Here is a 14,319-nt window from a genome sequence, read left to right as displayed (position 1 = left end):
TCAAAGGAAGGGAGAAGCGAGATAGATGCGTGCGTGTGTGTGTGTGTGTGTCTCGGGATGGAGGGGGTGGGGAGGGGTAGGCACTGAGAACGAGAAACGATGAGGAAAAGAGAAGGGATAGGAAAGGGGTGGTGGTGATGCTGGGATACTCGTGGATGAGGAGAGGCGATGGGTGGTGTGCTGCCGTAGCACAGGTGTAATGCACACCTAACACACAGACAACAAATACGTCAGGGAAAACGGCCGGTGGAAAAGTGGTGGGGGAGGGGTGATGACGAAGACGAAGACAAAGAGAGGTGCTGACTTTACAGATCTGCACAAGAACAACACGCGGAGACACAGACAGGCAAAGACAGCGAGGGAGGAACAATGAGCAAGCCCTTTTCGGGCAGATTCTGCTTGCTTCGCCCGATTGAACTTCGAGCTATACGCACCCCACTACGGGTGACTTTGCAGTTTTTTTGTTTGTTCCCCACCTCCTTATCTTCACTGATCTAATCAGCCACGACAGCGACAGGCACCACTGAGTCGTTGGCTCTGTTCCCTGCGTGTGTGTGCGCGCACGCGTGTGTGTATGTATGTATGTATGTATGTATGTGGATCCGTCCTTTCCGTCTTCTGCTGGTTCGCCCACGACGCGCGTATCTGTGATTCCGTGTGTTGCTCTACTTGTCTGTTGTTCTGTAATTATAGAGAAGACACGCACCTCCGATGGGCGTCGCCCTCCTCCTTCGCAACGTCCCCCTCTCTGCACAAAACCTTCTCGTGTGCGCGGAGAGCGGAGAGGGCGACGTGCGCGGTGAGGCAGATGTGCCGTGGAGGCGAGGGTGAGCGCTTGGACGGCACCGAATATTTCACTCTCTATTCGAAACACTGGCGTGGCGATGGGATCGAAAGATGGACGCCTACGAAGCTTTTTGTCCCGGCCTCGTCTTCTCCTTTCCGAGCACCACGACTGCCACCGACACACACACACACACACACACACACACACACACACACACACACACACACACACACACACACACGCACACACACAGACACGCACAAACACACAGACACAGACACAGACGGGTAGACAGACACGTCCACACGTCTCTGTGCGATCTCTGAATTATTCTAAGAGTAAGTAAATAATCAACTAGCAGCGAGCGAGCTCCGCTTCTCACACGCACGCACGCGGTGCGGGGGAATGGAGAGAGAGAGAGAGAAAGCAAGGGTAGCAGCGACACGTCAGCCGCAAGCGACAAGGAGCGAGTGCCGCCTCCGCGTTGTTTCCGCTTCCTTCTGCGTTCGGGGCGGGAAGAAGCCGCGGCAGGCACCTGTGCAGCGTGGGAAGGGCACGAAACACGGACACTGAGCACGACGCCGTCGGCGCGGGGAGGTTGCGGGATGTAGAACTGGGGGTGGTGGTGGCGGGGCGGCGGAGACGAGCACAGGAAACGGAGTCGGTGAGGAGGACCAGGAGAGAGGGAGGGAAGACGACAGTCCGACACACGACAGAGCCAAAACAAGACAACAGAGCGCAACACACACACACACACACACACACGCAAACACACACACACACACACACACGCAAACACAAACACACACACACACACGCAGAATGTCTACGCTACGTAGGGAAGAGGACACCACGTCACCGATGCGTTATTTCGTGATTCTGTGCAGCGGTTAGAGATGACGAGACAGGAGGTCGTAGGAAGAGGAGGAGGAGGGGGGGGCGCGTGAAGAGAGAGAGGGTGTGGCAACTTGAACGAAGAGACGGCGGCCTTGAGCGTCCTGCACCTCGATCACACCGTACCCTTCGTGCTTGTCGGCTGTTGCCAGGTCTTTGATCTCCTCCAATTCTCTTTCGATGATTACGCAAGCACCACAAACCACCAAAAAGAGGAAGGCGGCGGCGGTGGCGAGTCCGATACTTGAGGAGTACGTGAACGACACGCGCGTGCTCTGTCCAGTTAGCGCGCGCGCTCTTAAAAAATGTGTCTGGTGATGGAGGTTGCGTGCGTCTCCGCGTTTCGTCAGGCAGTCTGCTTTGGGGATGAAAAACTGAAGAGGGAAGTGTGTGTGTGTGGGGGGGAGAGAGAGAGAGAGACGCCCAAGGCAACACAACGACAGCAACAAGGCCAGCAATGACAGCAGCGATGCGATCAACGCACACACTGACGCCCTGCACACAACTTGACACAGAAAGGGACTCGTGGGATAGTTGGAGAGAGGGAGGGGAGGGGGGAAAGACAGGGAATCGTGGGGACTCACGGCACCTCCGACAGACGCATACACGGGCTACGCGCACCCCACAAACACGCGAGGTCGGATGTGGCAAGACGAACACGAGATAGGGAATGACGTAAAAAGGGGGGACTCGACCACAAGACGATGAGTCGCAGCAGCAGAGAGCCAAAAACAACAACAACCACCACCACAATAAACACGCACACGCACACCAACACAGGGATGGGGGAGGGGGGAGGGGGAGAGGGAGGGAGATGTGAGGGTACAAGGAGGGAGGGGGTGGGGAGGTGCTTGCTTGCGTGTGTGAGCGGCTCACGAGGGTACAAAGGAAGGGGAGGGGGGATGGTGGTGGAAAAGTGAAAGAGAACAAGGCACAACAACAACGCACACACACACACAAAAAGGGGGCCAAATCACCTACGCACTGTCACACCGTTCGCGTACTCTCCCGTGCACCCCGCTGTGAATGCCAACGTACGCGGAATGGGAAAGTGGAGGGAGAGAGAGAGGGAACGAGAAAGAGAGAGGAGGAGGAGGAGGAGAGGGGGAGGGTGACGGTGTGGGCCGGATGGCGGGTCCAAAACACGAAAAAAAAACGAAGAGAAGTGCTGATGACGATGGAGAACTAATCGAGAGAGAGAGAGAGAGAGGAGGCGGGTGAGCGTCTGTAAGAAACAACAACAGCAAGCAGCAGCAGCACTGGCGGAAACAACAACGGTCAACAGACTCGAACGAAGGAAATGACGGGCGCGAGAGAGACGCCGCAACAAAGAAGACAACGCGAAGGATACACGACACACCTCACGAAGAAATTCGAATAGTGGAGCTTCTAATGGTCACACACCGACACACCGAGACAAGTACGCACGCGGCGAGAGAGCGAGAGGGAATGAGAGAAGCGAACGCCTCAAGCAGAGAGTAAGAACGACAGACAACAACGAGAAGTACAAGCGCAAGGAGTGAGCGTTGAGCCGTGTCGTGTGGCAGCCCCGAAAGCACAAACACAAGAGCACCGACGCGTGAGTGGCTGTGCGCTGCAGGCGTAGGTGAGAGGCGCTGAAAAGTACGAGACGGGACGATGAACAGAAACGGATAGACAACCGAGCCAACGTGCGAGTCTACTATTATCTTTCTTGGGACTGCGCTTGGTGCGTATACGCCACAGGCGATGAGGGAGCTCTCACAAGGTGCGTCCTTGTCTCGCGCGCTCACTCTTCGTGTGACGACCAAGGGGGGAAGGGGGAAGGGGAGAGAGAGGAGGAGGCCTTCGTATTTACTACCGCCTTCTCTTGGTGGGTGATACAGCTTAGAGGCGATGGGGTGGGCGGTGGTGGTGGCGGCGCTGGAGACGGGCCGCGCAGACAGGGATAATGAGATTGCTTGTGTCGAATAACACAATGAACAATGCCTGCTCTCACGTCTGCACGGACTGCAGAGACACGCATGCACACACAAGTACGCAGGAGGAAGAGGAGCGTCACCTGAACAGAGCCACGACGACGACGATCAGGCAGGGCGAAAGCAAACACAAGAGCACCTTAACTGTCTCACTTGTGTGCCTTTTCCCTCGCTTCCGCTCCCGATGGCGATGCTCTGCGCCGAAGCCCCCCGTTGTGTGGCGTGATGCAGGTGTGTGTGTGTGTGTGTGCGGGTATAGATGCTGTCCTTGCTTGTCTGAACGTGGCTGCGCTCCTGCACGTCCTTGTTGTGAGCCGTGCTTCAGGTCGAGGAGCGAACACGAACGGAGATAACGGATGGAGTGAGGAAGCGAGCGAGAGATGAGGCGCAAGGCAGGCGGGGCTCCGGGCGGGTGGGCAGATGGGAGGGCTCCGTTGAGGGAAGGGGTGATAAAACGCTTCCCTCAATGAACGTCACACACATACACGCACGCACGCACGCACACGCAAGCGAACAGACGGAATAAGAAATAGGAAAGAAGAGCGGCTGAGCTGGCACGAAGTAGAGTGAGCGTGGGAGACACACGCACGCGCACACGTACACGTACAGGCACGGTGGCAGGGGAGGGGGGGGGAGGTGCAGAGCAGTACAGAGAAGGAAGCGACGACAACAACAACGGCCCTTTTCGAAACAAAGAAAAATGAAATGTCCAAACAAGAAGTATGCTCTCTTTGCGTGTGTGTGTGTGTGTATGTGTATTCTATCGCAGGTGGACGACGGACTTCATTCGTGGCAGGGGGAGAGAAGTGGTGGTGGTGAAGCGACACGCATGACGTGTGGCGGTGCGCGAGTCCATCGCGTGAGTGAATGGGAGCCGCACAAGAAACGGGAGGAGGATAGGAGGAGGATAGGAGGAGGAGGCAGGGCGTTGTCGAGGAGGTTTGCCGTTACGCACATGCGAGAAGGGGTCGCAGACACATAGATTTCGCAGGTGGCGGTGAGCTGTACACGCCTTCACACAACACCGGCGGCGGACCAGCGACCTCATGTGGAGGAAAGGGGCCCCACACCAAAGACGGCAAGTAGCCCCTCCTCACCCCATGGCAACTGCTGCCGAAGGCACGAGAGGGGGTGGGGGCGGTGTGTGTGTGTGTGTGTGTGTGTGTGTGTGTGCGTATGTGTGGTGCGGCGATTGCCTCAAAGATGGATGCATCAAACAACAACACTCACTGTGACCCCTGGCAACAAGAACGCATCCGTACATACACGAGCAGGGACGCACCGAGCTGAGCAGGGTGTGTGTGTGGGGGGGGGGGCGGTTAGACACCAGTGGCACTGTTGTGATTTCGCTGTCGCCTTCTTAGTTGGCCAGTCCTGCCCCTTCCCATTGAAGCGCACGAAGGGGGTTGGCCAGAGAGAGAGAGAGAGCGATGAGCGAGACATCACAAGACTTTCTGTACGATGGCTGTCTTCTCCGCCACGAGCCCCTCCCACATGGCGACGCATTCATCTTTCAACTGCTGCAGCTCCGCGGTGTCCGCTGTACGACTCCACACGCGCCGCGGCTGCTGTCGCCATGTGGGCCGCTCGGCTGCAGAGGTGGCCTCACTGCCACCCTGCCCCGAGTTGCTGCAACTTTCAGAGTTGACCAGTAGCTGAGAGGAGAGCTGCTGTTTGACGGCCAGCATGTCTGCATCCGTGTCGGTCTTCGCCTTATCAACGTGAGCCGCTCGTTTCTGTTGTGTCTTGCGCTCACAAGGTAGCTGCAGCAGCTGCGCCGGATCCAGCACAACTTCTTTCCACACCCACTGCGGCTCCGGTCCTATTCCACCGTCTTCCTCCCTTCCGCGCTCTATGGTGTTTGTGGCGGCGCCGGCAGGCGATGGCGGCACCGTGGACGAGGAGGGGGCGGGTGCCGGTCGGCCTGCATCAGCTGCAGCATGCGCCCATGCGGCCACCGTTCGGAAGTTCTGTTCCTGCACGAGTGCAGCGACAGCAATGACGTCCAGCTGCTTCGTTCGAGAGAACTCCTTTTCATGTAAGCGCATGAGGCCGACGGGGCTAATGAGAAACAACACGTTGCAGAGGCAGAAACTGCCACTCAGCATGGCGAACTTCGCGAGCCGGCGTACCTTGTGGGGGTTGCGCAGCCGCCAGACACGGTAGATCTGCGCTTGCTGGTAGTAGACCGCGACACCGGTCGCCCCAGCCGCGACCATCGAAGCCGCGCTCAACAGTCGACTCCATAAAATGAGGCGTTGCGCGTAGTCGAAGCACTTTTTCGAGAGCTGCTCACTGTCGTTGTAGAGCAGTCGGCTGTCGACGCCGTACGACTCGCACGCTGCCGCTAGGCTGCCGCTGCTGAGGCATGGCACCGCAGAGCTATTCGCAGGCATGTGCAGCGCTGCCACTCCTGTTCGTGTACGCACTTCAGCACAACGCTGCGGATGGTCGTGCCGGGAGGCAAAATACGCCACGAGATGATGCGCGAACGCTGCGCTTGACTGCGCGCACACGTGTGATTTGAAGGCAAACATGTCATGAGACAGTGGCGGTGAGGGAGAGAAGGAGAGGCAGGAAGGCAGAGACATCGCTTGATATCGGCATCGATAAACACGCAGGCATACACGACCATGCGCGCGAGCGTGTGTGTAGTCAATACCTCGCAACTCCGCTGCACCCAAATTGCAGCGACGTGGAGCGCGACGCGTCTTTGTCGTGTTCGTGTGCTGCCCCCCCTTCCACAGCTTCCACTGCCTTACACGAACAGCGCGAGCGATACCTCCACCGGGGTAGGGGTGGTGTCGCATGAAGGACAGCTGCCCATCACACAGGGCCCAGAGGGTTGTATACCACACTCACAGGTGCTCTGCCTTTCAGCTTCATATCGTGCACCTTCTCCCCTTATTCCTCAAGACGTCATCACTTTCTTACGTATGCGGCTGTCGATCCTCCGGAGGGGAGCGAAGAGATGGACAAGATCCACCGACGCACTCGACAAGCCCACACACGCACGCGCACACACGAGGTAACAAAGCAAAATCGGAGAGAGGGGGGGGGGCGAGATGGGTGGAGAAGTGGTGGGCTGGGCCTCCTTTGTGCTGACTGCAACCACAGGGAGTCGGAAGAAGTGTATGCTAACGTGTGCGGGGACGCATCCCCGTCGACACCCTTCTCCAGTTTCTCTCTCGGTAGCCCTCCGCAGCCCTTCCCTCTTCCGGGCACCGCCATCTCTCGCTGCCACTCGCTTACTCTGCACCCTCTCCCGGGCTGTCGCAGATGATGTGCGACGAGGGACAGGAGAGACACACACTGAGGCCGAGGACGTGGACGAGCGCCTACGGAAGACGCCATGTGTGCACGGGCGCGCCTGCGTGGTGCGTCGATGAAAAAGGAGGACAACAAAGATGAGAAGAGGAACAACCCGAAGAGACGCCTGGGCGGGGTGTGCACGCAGCGACACATGAGCGCCGACACACACACACACACACACACACACACACACACGCACACACACACACACACGCACACACACACGCACACACACACACACTCACACGACTGTGAGGGGAGGCGTGCCCTGTGCCTGTCGCTCTCTTGCCTCTGACTATGGTGCAGAGGAACGACGCGCACAGGCTGCCGTTGGGAGTGGCGCGAGGCGGGTCAGCGAGAGGAAGGGGTGGCGAGAGCGAGTGGGAGTGGTTGAAGTTGAATGCTTACACACACGCACACACCAATGCGGACGAAGAGCAGGCAACCAAATCCGAAGAGCAACTATGATGTAAAGTGAAAGAAACGAGAACAGTCCTCCCCTCTCCCACAACGATCACGCGCGTTGGCGAAGTCGGGGGAGGGGAGGGGAGAGGGCCGCGGGGCTGGTGGGGCGAGAAGGAGGAGGAGGGGAGGGCGTCGTCAAAGAGAGGGCTCCGCTGCCCAGTCGACACGCACCGCCTTGACACCGCCTGTTCGAGAGGAGCGACGTAGAGAAATATAGATCTAGAGAGATAAGGGAGCCCAAGCGAGCGGGACTGAGAGCTGGAGGCAGTTGATGGCTCGAAGAGGTACTAGTGGAAGGGGGTGGGGTGGAGTGTGTGTGTGTGTGGGGGGCACCAGGGCAGCACAGATGTCTGAAAAGGTGCGACAACGACCGGACTGAAAGCCCACCATACCCATGCCTTCTCACATCAGAGAGCTTCAGAGTCGCCGTTGCCACCGTCACGACAAGAAAGGGACATGCGTACGAGGCTCCGTGAGGCCGCCCTCTTCTGCCAGTGCAGCTGCTGCCCGTCCGCCAGACGCCCTCCCCTTCCCCGCCCCGTCCCTTTGCTACTCCTTGATGATGCTCAGGCGAATCGCCTTCCTCACCTCCGCCGCCACAGGCAGCATCAGCACACTCTTGTAGTACTTGAACAAGTTCGGATACTTGGAAGTAAGCACCGGCTTCAGCTCTTGGCAGCAGAGGACGCCGTGGAGCGACATGGCCATCACGAGATCCGCAGCCGTCAGCGAGCCCCCGACAAGGAAGAGAAGATCATGGCGCTGCACGCCAGGGGCGGCGCTGCCCATGGTGCTGCGAGCCGACATCAGCACCGACGCGCGCGGCGTTGCCGAGATAGCCATGCTATCCCGCGACACTGACGGGCGACGGCTGGGGTGGTGAGGATCGTCGGCGCCCTCCTCCTTGCCCAGCGCGTCATCGGTCGTCTTCTTGATGAGCATCAACTGCTTCTCCCGCTCCTGCCGCTCCTTTTCCATGTGGCGCTGCCGAATCGACCCGGCCACGTTGTACACGGAGCTGAGGCGCGAATCACGCGTCGCGCGGGAGGCCATGTAGTCCTCCTCGTTCCAGACCAGCTCCTCATCCGTCATGACGGAGCGCGACGTCAGCGAGCCGGACTGCTGCACGAGCGCGCGGCAAGCCTCCTTCAGGTAGGCTACGCGCCGCTCGAGTCCGTCGAGGCTCTTGCATAGCAGCGTCTTCATGTCTGCGGCCGGCTTCGGCCCCGTCTTGTGCTCGTACGCGAAGAACTGCCTTGTGTAGAAGTCGATGCGCGTGATGGCAAAATCAAGCCAGCTGTCCACCTGCGTGGACTCCAGAAGCGAGTGACCATACATGGCATACGGGATCGGGTACTGCGGGTGCGGGATCTTCTCGTTGTTCGCACCGGCGCTGTCGATGCCGGCGCTCACGGACACGAGCATGACCTCTGTACGCGCCAAGTAGCGGATCATCGCGTTGGACTCGAACAGGTACCCCTCATCCGTCTTCATGACCGGCACCCGCTGCATGGGATGGCAGTTGAGGCGGTACTCCTCCGTCTCGTTCTCCCTCCCAATCTGGATCGGCACCAGCTTCAGCTGAATACCGGCATACGCGGCGACGAGCAGCGTGCGCTGCACGTACGGCGAGTCCAGCGGGCCAATGAGTGAGACAACCATCAGCGCAGCAGTAGAGGCGGCCTGCGGAGCGGCGGGGAGGGGCTGTTGTAGAGGATGCTAAGCGCGGAGAAACAACACATGCAGAAACGTTGTGAATGCGTGCTATGCGCATGCTGCCCGTGGGAGCGGGGGTCAGCCACGGAAGGAGGTGCGGAGAGGGCATGGAAGGGATGGCGGTGGCGAAGGAGTTCGGGAGGAGGTGGGCAGCCACACCGGGAAGGCAGCAGGACGGAGGCCCGTGCCTCACCGCTCTCCCTCCCCCGTGTGCGGGGATGACGCTATCGCTCGCGGGAGGGGAGGGAGGCACAGAGACAGATCGCCGGCCTCATTGAACACCACAACACAGCCCTTCACCACACACACAGACACACACAGACACGCACACACAGACACACACATGTGCACAACATTGGCTTTCGCTTTCTACGCAGTTGTCGTCCCCGCCCCTTCCAGACTGCGTATACAGAGAGAGAGAGAGCGGCCGGCGAGGTGGTGCAGGATGTATCTACCTAGGTGCATGTGCATGTGCGTCGGTGAGGGGGAGGGCAGAGGGGGTCTGTCTGGCGCTTGCATTGTTGTTCTTGCTTGATTCACACTTGCCCTTACGAGTTTTGTTACATACTCAACTCACGACGTTGCTAAACAAAACCAACATTGCGCATGTGCATGCGCACATGTGTGCCCTCGACGCGGATGGGGTGCACCGATGCGCGCACGTGAGCGTACACATGAGAGCACCAGACAATCACCGAAAAGTCGTCACCGCACGGCACGGCACGGCACCGCACGGCCAGAGAGACGGACAGACGACCGGCCGGACGGAACCGAAACCGAAGGAAAGGAAACGAAGAGGAACCAAGGCGCTGGAGCAGCCCACAACGCTGAAAGGGGCATACAGAGAGAGAGAGACGACGACGACGACGACAAACGCCTTTGCAACGCAGATGCAGAGACCTACACGCCGGTGTCGTCGCCCTCCTCCTCTTCATCCAGTGTGATCACGACAGCAACGCCACACAGACCATGAGGGAGAGGGGAGGGACCAACGACTCGGCAGAGGGCGTGTGCAAGCATCAAGCCAAGACAACATGGGTGTCTGCCATGATCAAAAACGAACACACACACACACACACACACACACACCCACCCACCCACCCACCCACCCACACACACACACACACACTCACACACTGAGTCAACAGCAGTCTCATCGCCACCAGAGAGACGATCACACATCCGCAGGGGGGGGGGAGGAGGAGAGAGGGGGAAGGGGGGAGGGAGGGAGGGAGGGGAGGAAGAAGAAGGCATACACGAAGAGACTACACAGGCAAGCAACCAGGCGAAGACAGACAGACGGACAAAGGCATAAAGATAAGGGAGCAAGAGAGGTCAGACTCACTCGTGCTGAGCAACACAACGAAGATGGAGCACGAACCAAACAACAGACAAGAGAGAGAGAGATAGTGAGTGAGGAAGCGAGAGATGAATAAGCACACAATACACCGACGGCCAGCACCACCAAGGAGACCTCCCCTTCCTCCCCTCTTCTCCTCCTCCTCCTCCTCCCCCCCCATTTGCCACCTCAGTGCACATGGACATGCAGCAACAACTTCAACAGAGAAGAGTCGCAGGGAAAACGAAAGAGAGAGAGACTCGCACGAGCAGAGAACAACGAAGAGGATTCCAGAGGGACGAGAGGCAGTAAACGAGGACGTCCAGCCAACACGCACGCACGCCGAGGCCGAAAGAAAGGCATGAAAAGAGGCGAAGAGCCCGACACCACTCCATCTCGTGCGCGGCACTCTGATGTCGCCTCGCCTGTGTCTCCAGACCCTTGAACCTCTCCCCCAGTGTTGTGGACAAACACGGGTACAGACAAAGAAATTCAGCAAATGAGGGGGGGGGACGTCCTTGATGGAGCTGCCTGACACGTGCAAGGAGGGCACTACCCAGCGTGTGCGGTGACTGTGTTGCTCTCCCTTGTTGCGCCGCTCTCGGACGTGTGCTCACGCGCTCGCCGAGGGCGTGTTGTTGCCGGCACTGCTGCCGTTGTTGCCGTTTGAGCCGGCGGCGGCAGCAGCGCTGCTGCCGCCGCCACCAGCTCCGTGCGCCGCCTTGCTGCGCGCGCGCTGAGACTGCTGTCGCGCCGCCTCTTCCATAGCAGCCACCAACGCACTCTGCTCCTCAATGTCGGCGGCCGCGATGACATGGTTCGGCTGCGTGCGCACCTGTTTCCACTCGTTCGGTTGAAAGACGGTGTACGTGCCGGTGAAGATCTTTTGCCCGTTCGGCCCTGTCGTGGTCTTCTCCATGAGGGACCCGTCGTCTGCTTTCACGGGGTGCAACCAGTGCTGGGCACACTTGTTGTACCGCCAGCCACGCTCGTAGAGTGCGCGGGCCGCGGCCAGGTGCAGCACATCACGCGGCATGCTGTAGAAGATGTAAAAGAGGGTCTCCTCCTTGAACTGATGGAATGACTTCATGGAGAGGGACTTGGGCCGCGGCTTCTTGTAGCTGTCCGGGATCTTGAACTCGGGCAGGATGTAGTACTCGTACGAGTCGAGCGGCAGCGTCGCGAGGGTTGTGTGCAGCCACCCCTCCTCCGTGACTGAGAGGCCGATTTGCGTGATATCGACCCCACGAGTGATAAAGGTGAAGTTCAGCTCGTCGGCGTCCTGCTGGCTGATCGGCCGCCCAGACACCGGGTCTGTCGGCTCATCCGCGGACGGCACGTACGGCGTGGTGGCCATTGGCAGCGGTGGCTGCACCACCTTCACCAGCTGCTTCAGGCCGTATTCGTCGTCTACTTCTATCTTTCCCTTCCCCGTGGCTGCTGCTGCGGCGGCAGTGGGTCCAGCGCCGCCGGCGGCGGGACCCGCAGCAGGTGGCGCCACCGATGTTGCTGCGGCGGGGACTGCGCTGGAGTTGCCGGTGCCGGCTGCGGTTCCAGACTGCTGCTGCATCACTGGGGACGCGGCAGCAATGGCGGGGTCAACTTGGGGTCCGACAGCGCTGGAGAGCAGCATCATCGCACCGGCGCCGCCCATACCAGCAGTGGGTGCCGCAGCGCCTGCACCGACCTTACCGGCCGCCATCAGAGCAGCCAGCTGTTGCTGCTGCGTACTCTGCTGCTGCTGCTGCTGCTGTTGGGATTGTAGCTGGGAGAGCTGCTGCTGATATTGCTGCTGTTGTTGCTGCTGCTGGCGCATCTGAGCTAGTGTGATATTGGCGAGGAAGTTGTTTGCAGCCGTCGCGTTGTTCGCGTTCCCACCGTAGTTGGCCAGCATCGCACCTTCCGGTAGGCCAAGCCGCTGCCTCAGCTCCCGCTCTTGATTTTGCTGCTGCTGCTGCTGCAGCAACAGCAGCTCAGCGGCCGACAGGCGAGTAAAGCCAGGGTGCTGCTGCTGCTGCTGCTGCTGCTGCGCAAGGCCACCGCCAGCGCGGTTCTTCATCTCTTGTTGCTGCTGCTGCTGTTGCTGCTGCAGCGCCTGGCGACGTTGCGCTTCGTTGAGGGTCTGCAAGAACTGCATCTGCTGCTGCGGTGCCATGAGGTGAAGCGGCGGGAAGCCTTGGGGGTAGCCCTGATAAACCTGCTGCTGCTGTGTGCTTGCAGGGTGGTAGAAGAAGGACTGCGCCTGGTTGCCATCACCGGGCGGTTGCATCGGGTGCTGATGCGGGTTAAAGCGGTTCGCCATTTTGTTCGTGCGGCCCTGGCAGTGAAGCCCCCCACAACGACGAGGTATACGATGTGTGAGAGAGGAGGGGGGAGGGGGGAGCCAGTCAGCTGGCGCGCTGCTCAGCAGGTGCTGCACTCGTGAGAGAGACTTGCACCGGAGGGTGGTGGTGGTGAGAGAACAGCGAAGAAGCCCTGGTGAGAGAGAATCTGGGAGGGGGAGAGAGGAAGGGCGTTGGAGGCGACGCGGTGAGCCGCTGCGTATGTACGGGAGCGAGAGTGGGAGGGCGCGGGTACTGTCGACGATGCGACTACTGCCGTTGCTGCTGAGGCTACTCGTGTGGCTACCTTCTTCTGGTGTAGATGTCTGTGGTTGTGCGTGCGCCTGCAAGTGGTGTATGGCTACTTGCTTGGCTTGGAAAGAGGCGCGCGAGAGATGGTAAGGAGACGAAGACGGAGCTGAGAGGAGTGGCAGATTAGAAAGAAACGTGAGAAGACGCCGGGCTCAACCCCCCCCCCCCTCCCCAAGACAACAACAACGCGCTCGCTGCTTCAATGACGGGTACAGCGGACAGAAGAGTCACACGAAACACTGGGCGACACAGTCAAAGTGAAGGCGCCAGCAACAACAAACAAACAGCCAGACTGAGTGCGACAGTTCGCCACACGCCCACGGTCGACTGCACAGCCTCGCAGAGAATCCGAGAAACAGGAGGAAGGCGAACGAGGTTCACTTCCCCCGGCCACACATAATCTACCAGTTGATCCAAAAAAGAAGGGCCCGGTCACGTCGGCAACAGCAGCGAGGACACGGCCCCGACCTCACACGTAAAGGCAGGCGAAAGCGAAAACAACAAGTTCAAGCGGAGGTGTGAAAGGGGGAGGGGGTGGGGTGGGGGGCTACGGCGAGGGAGAGAGGTAGACAACTGCAGACCAACATATATATATATATATATATAAGTACGCCGATAGGACCATATATATATATATATATATATATCTAGGCGTAGGTGGGTAGGTATAGGTAGATATAGATGTGTAGAGCGAGAGAGCAGCAGCGGAACACCAGTAAATGATCGTCGTACGACCCGCGGATGTGGCCACTGCGGTTTGTCTGTTCTTGTCTGTTCGAGAATAAATTTGTGCGCGTTGCTTTTCCTCCCTGTTCTACGTATTTCGTACACACACATACACATCTATATACATATATATATGTGTGTGTGTGTGTGTGTGTGTCGTGTGTCGGGTCGAAGACTCGCGGGGCGGAGGTGTGGCGAGAGACGTCGCCGTATTGGATAGCGGACGGAGTGAGGGGAGGGGTGGGTCGGAGGCGGAGAGTGGAGCGAGAGATCGCGGGAGAGACGTACAGTTGCCGAACTCCAGGAGCATAGGTCAGCGCATAGCCCACACGCTTCGCCTCAAACCTATACCAGTGGGGCACCCACGCAGGCCGTGCATCGTGTAGGTTTGGAGTTTCCGGGGCAAGCGGAGAGATGAGCGAGTCATACGTGGGCCAGGCTGTTCCGCTGCCAGCCGCGGACGGAGACGGGTGATATGCCGTGTCTCTC

General features: G+C 59.1%; 3 protein-coding genes across 3 annotated transcripts; all 3 read right to left on the bottom strand.

Moving 5' to 3' along the window:
- Positions 1-5,081: 5,081 nt before the first annotated feature.
- On the bottom strand, positions 5,082-6,035 carry LMJF_12_0370 (conserved hypothetical protein; the record flags this gene model as incomplete). The annotated part of the gene is made up of 1 exon (XM_001681590.1): positions 5,082-6,035. One exon carries the CDS (start codon positions 6,033-6,035, stop codon positions 5,082-5,084), a length of 954 nt encoding a protein of 317 aa, XP_001681642.1.
- Positions 6,036-7,965: 1,930 nt separating this feature from the next.
- On the bottom strand, positions 7,966-9,078 carry LMJF_12_0360 (conserved hypothetical protein; the record flags this gene model as incomplete). The annotated part of the gene is made up of 1 exon (XM_001681589.1): positions 7,966-9,078. One exon carries the CDS (start codon positions 9,076-9,078, stop codon positions 7,966-7,968), a length of 1,113 nt encoding a protein of 370 aa, XP_001681641.1.
- Positions 9,079-11,084: 2,006 nt separating this feature from the next.
- LMJF_12_0350 (conserved hypothetical protein) lies at positions 11,085-12,773 on the bottom strand (the record flags this gene model as incomplete). Its single annotated transcript, XM_001681588.1, has 1 exon — positions 11,085-12,773. The coding sequence occupies one exon, from the start codon at positions 12,771-12,773 to the stop codon at positions 11,085-11,087; it is 1,689 nt and encodes a 562-aa protein (XP_001681640.1).
- Positions 12,774-14,319: the final 1,546 nt, after the last annotated feature.

Source organism: Leishmania major, chromosome 12 (assembly GCF_000002725.2).
Source record: "Leishmania major strain Friedlin complete genome, chromosome 12".
In the NCBI taxonomy this organism is placed as follows: domain Eukaryota; phylum Euglenozoa; class Kinetoplastea; order Trypanosomatida; family Trypanosomatidae; genus Leishmania; species Leishmania major.
This window is presented reverse-complemented; position numbering and strand designations above follow the sequence as displayed.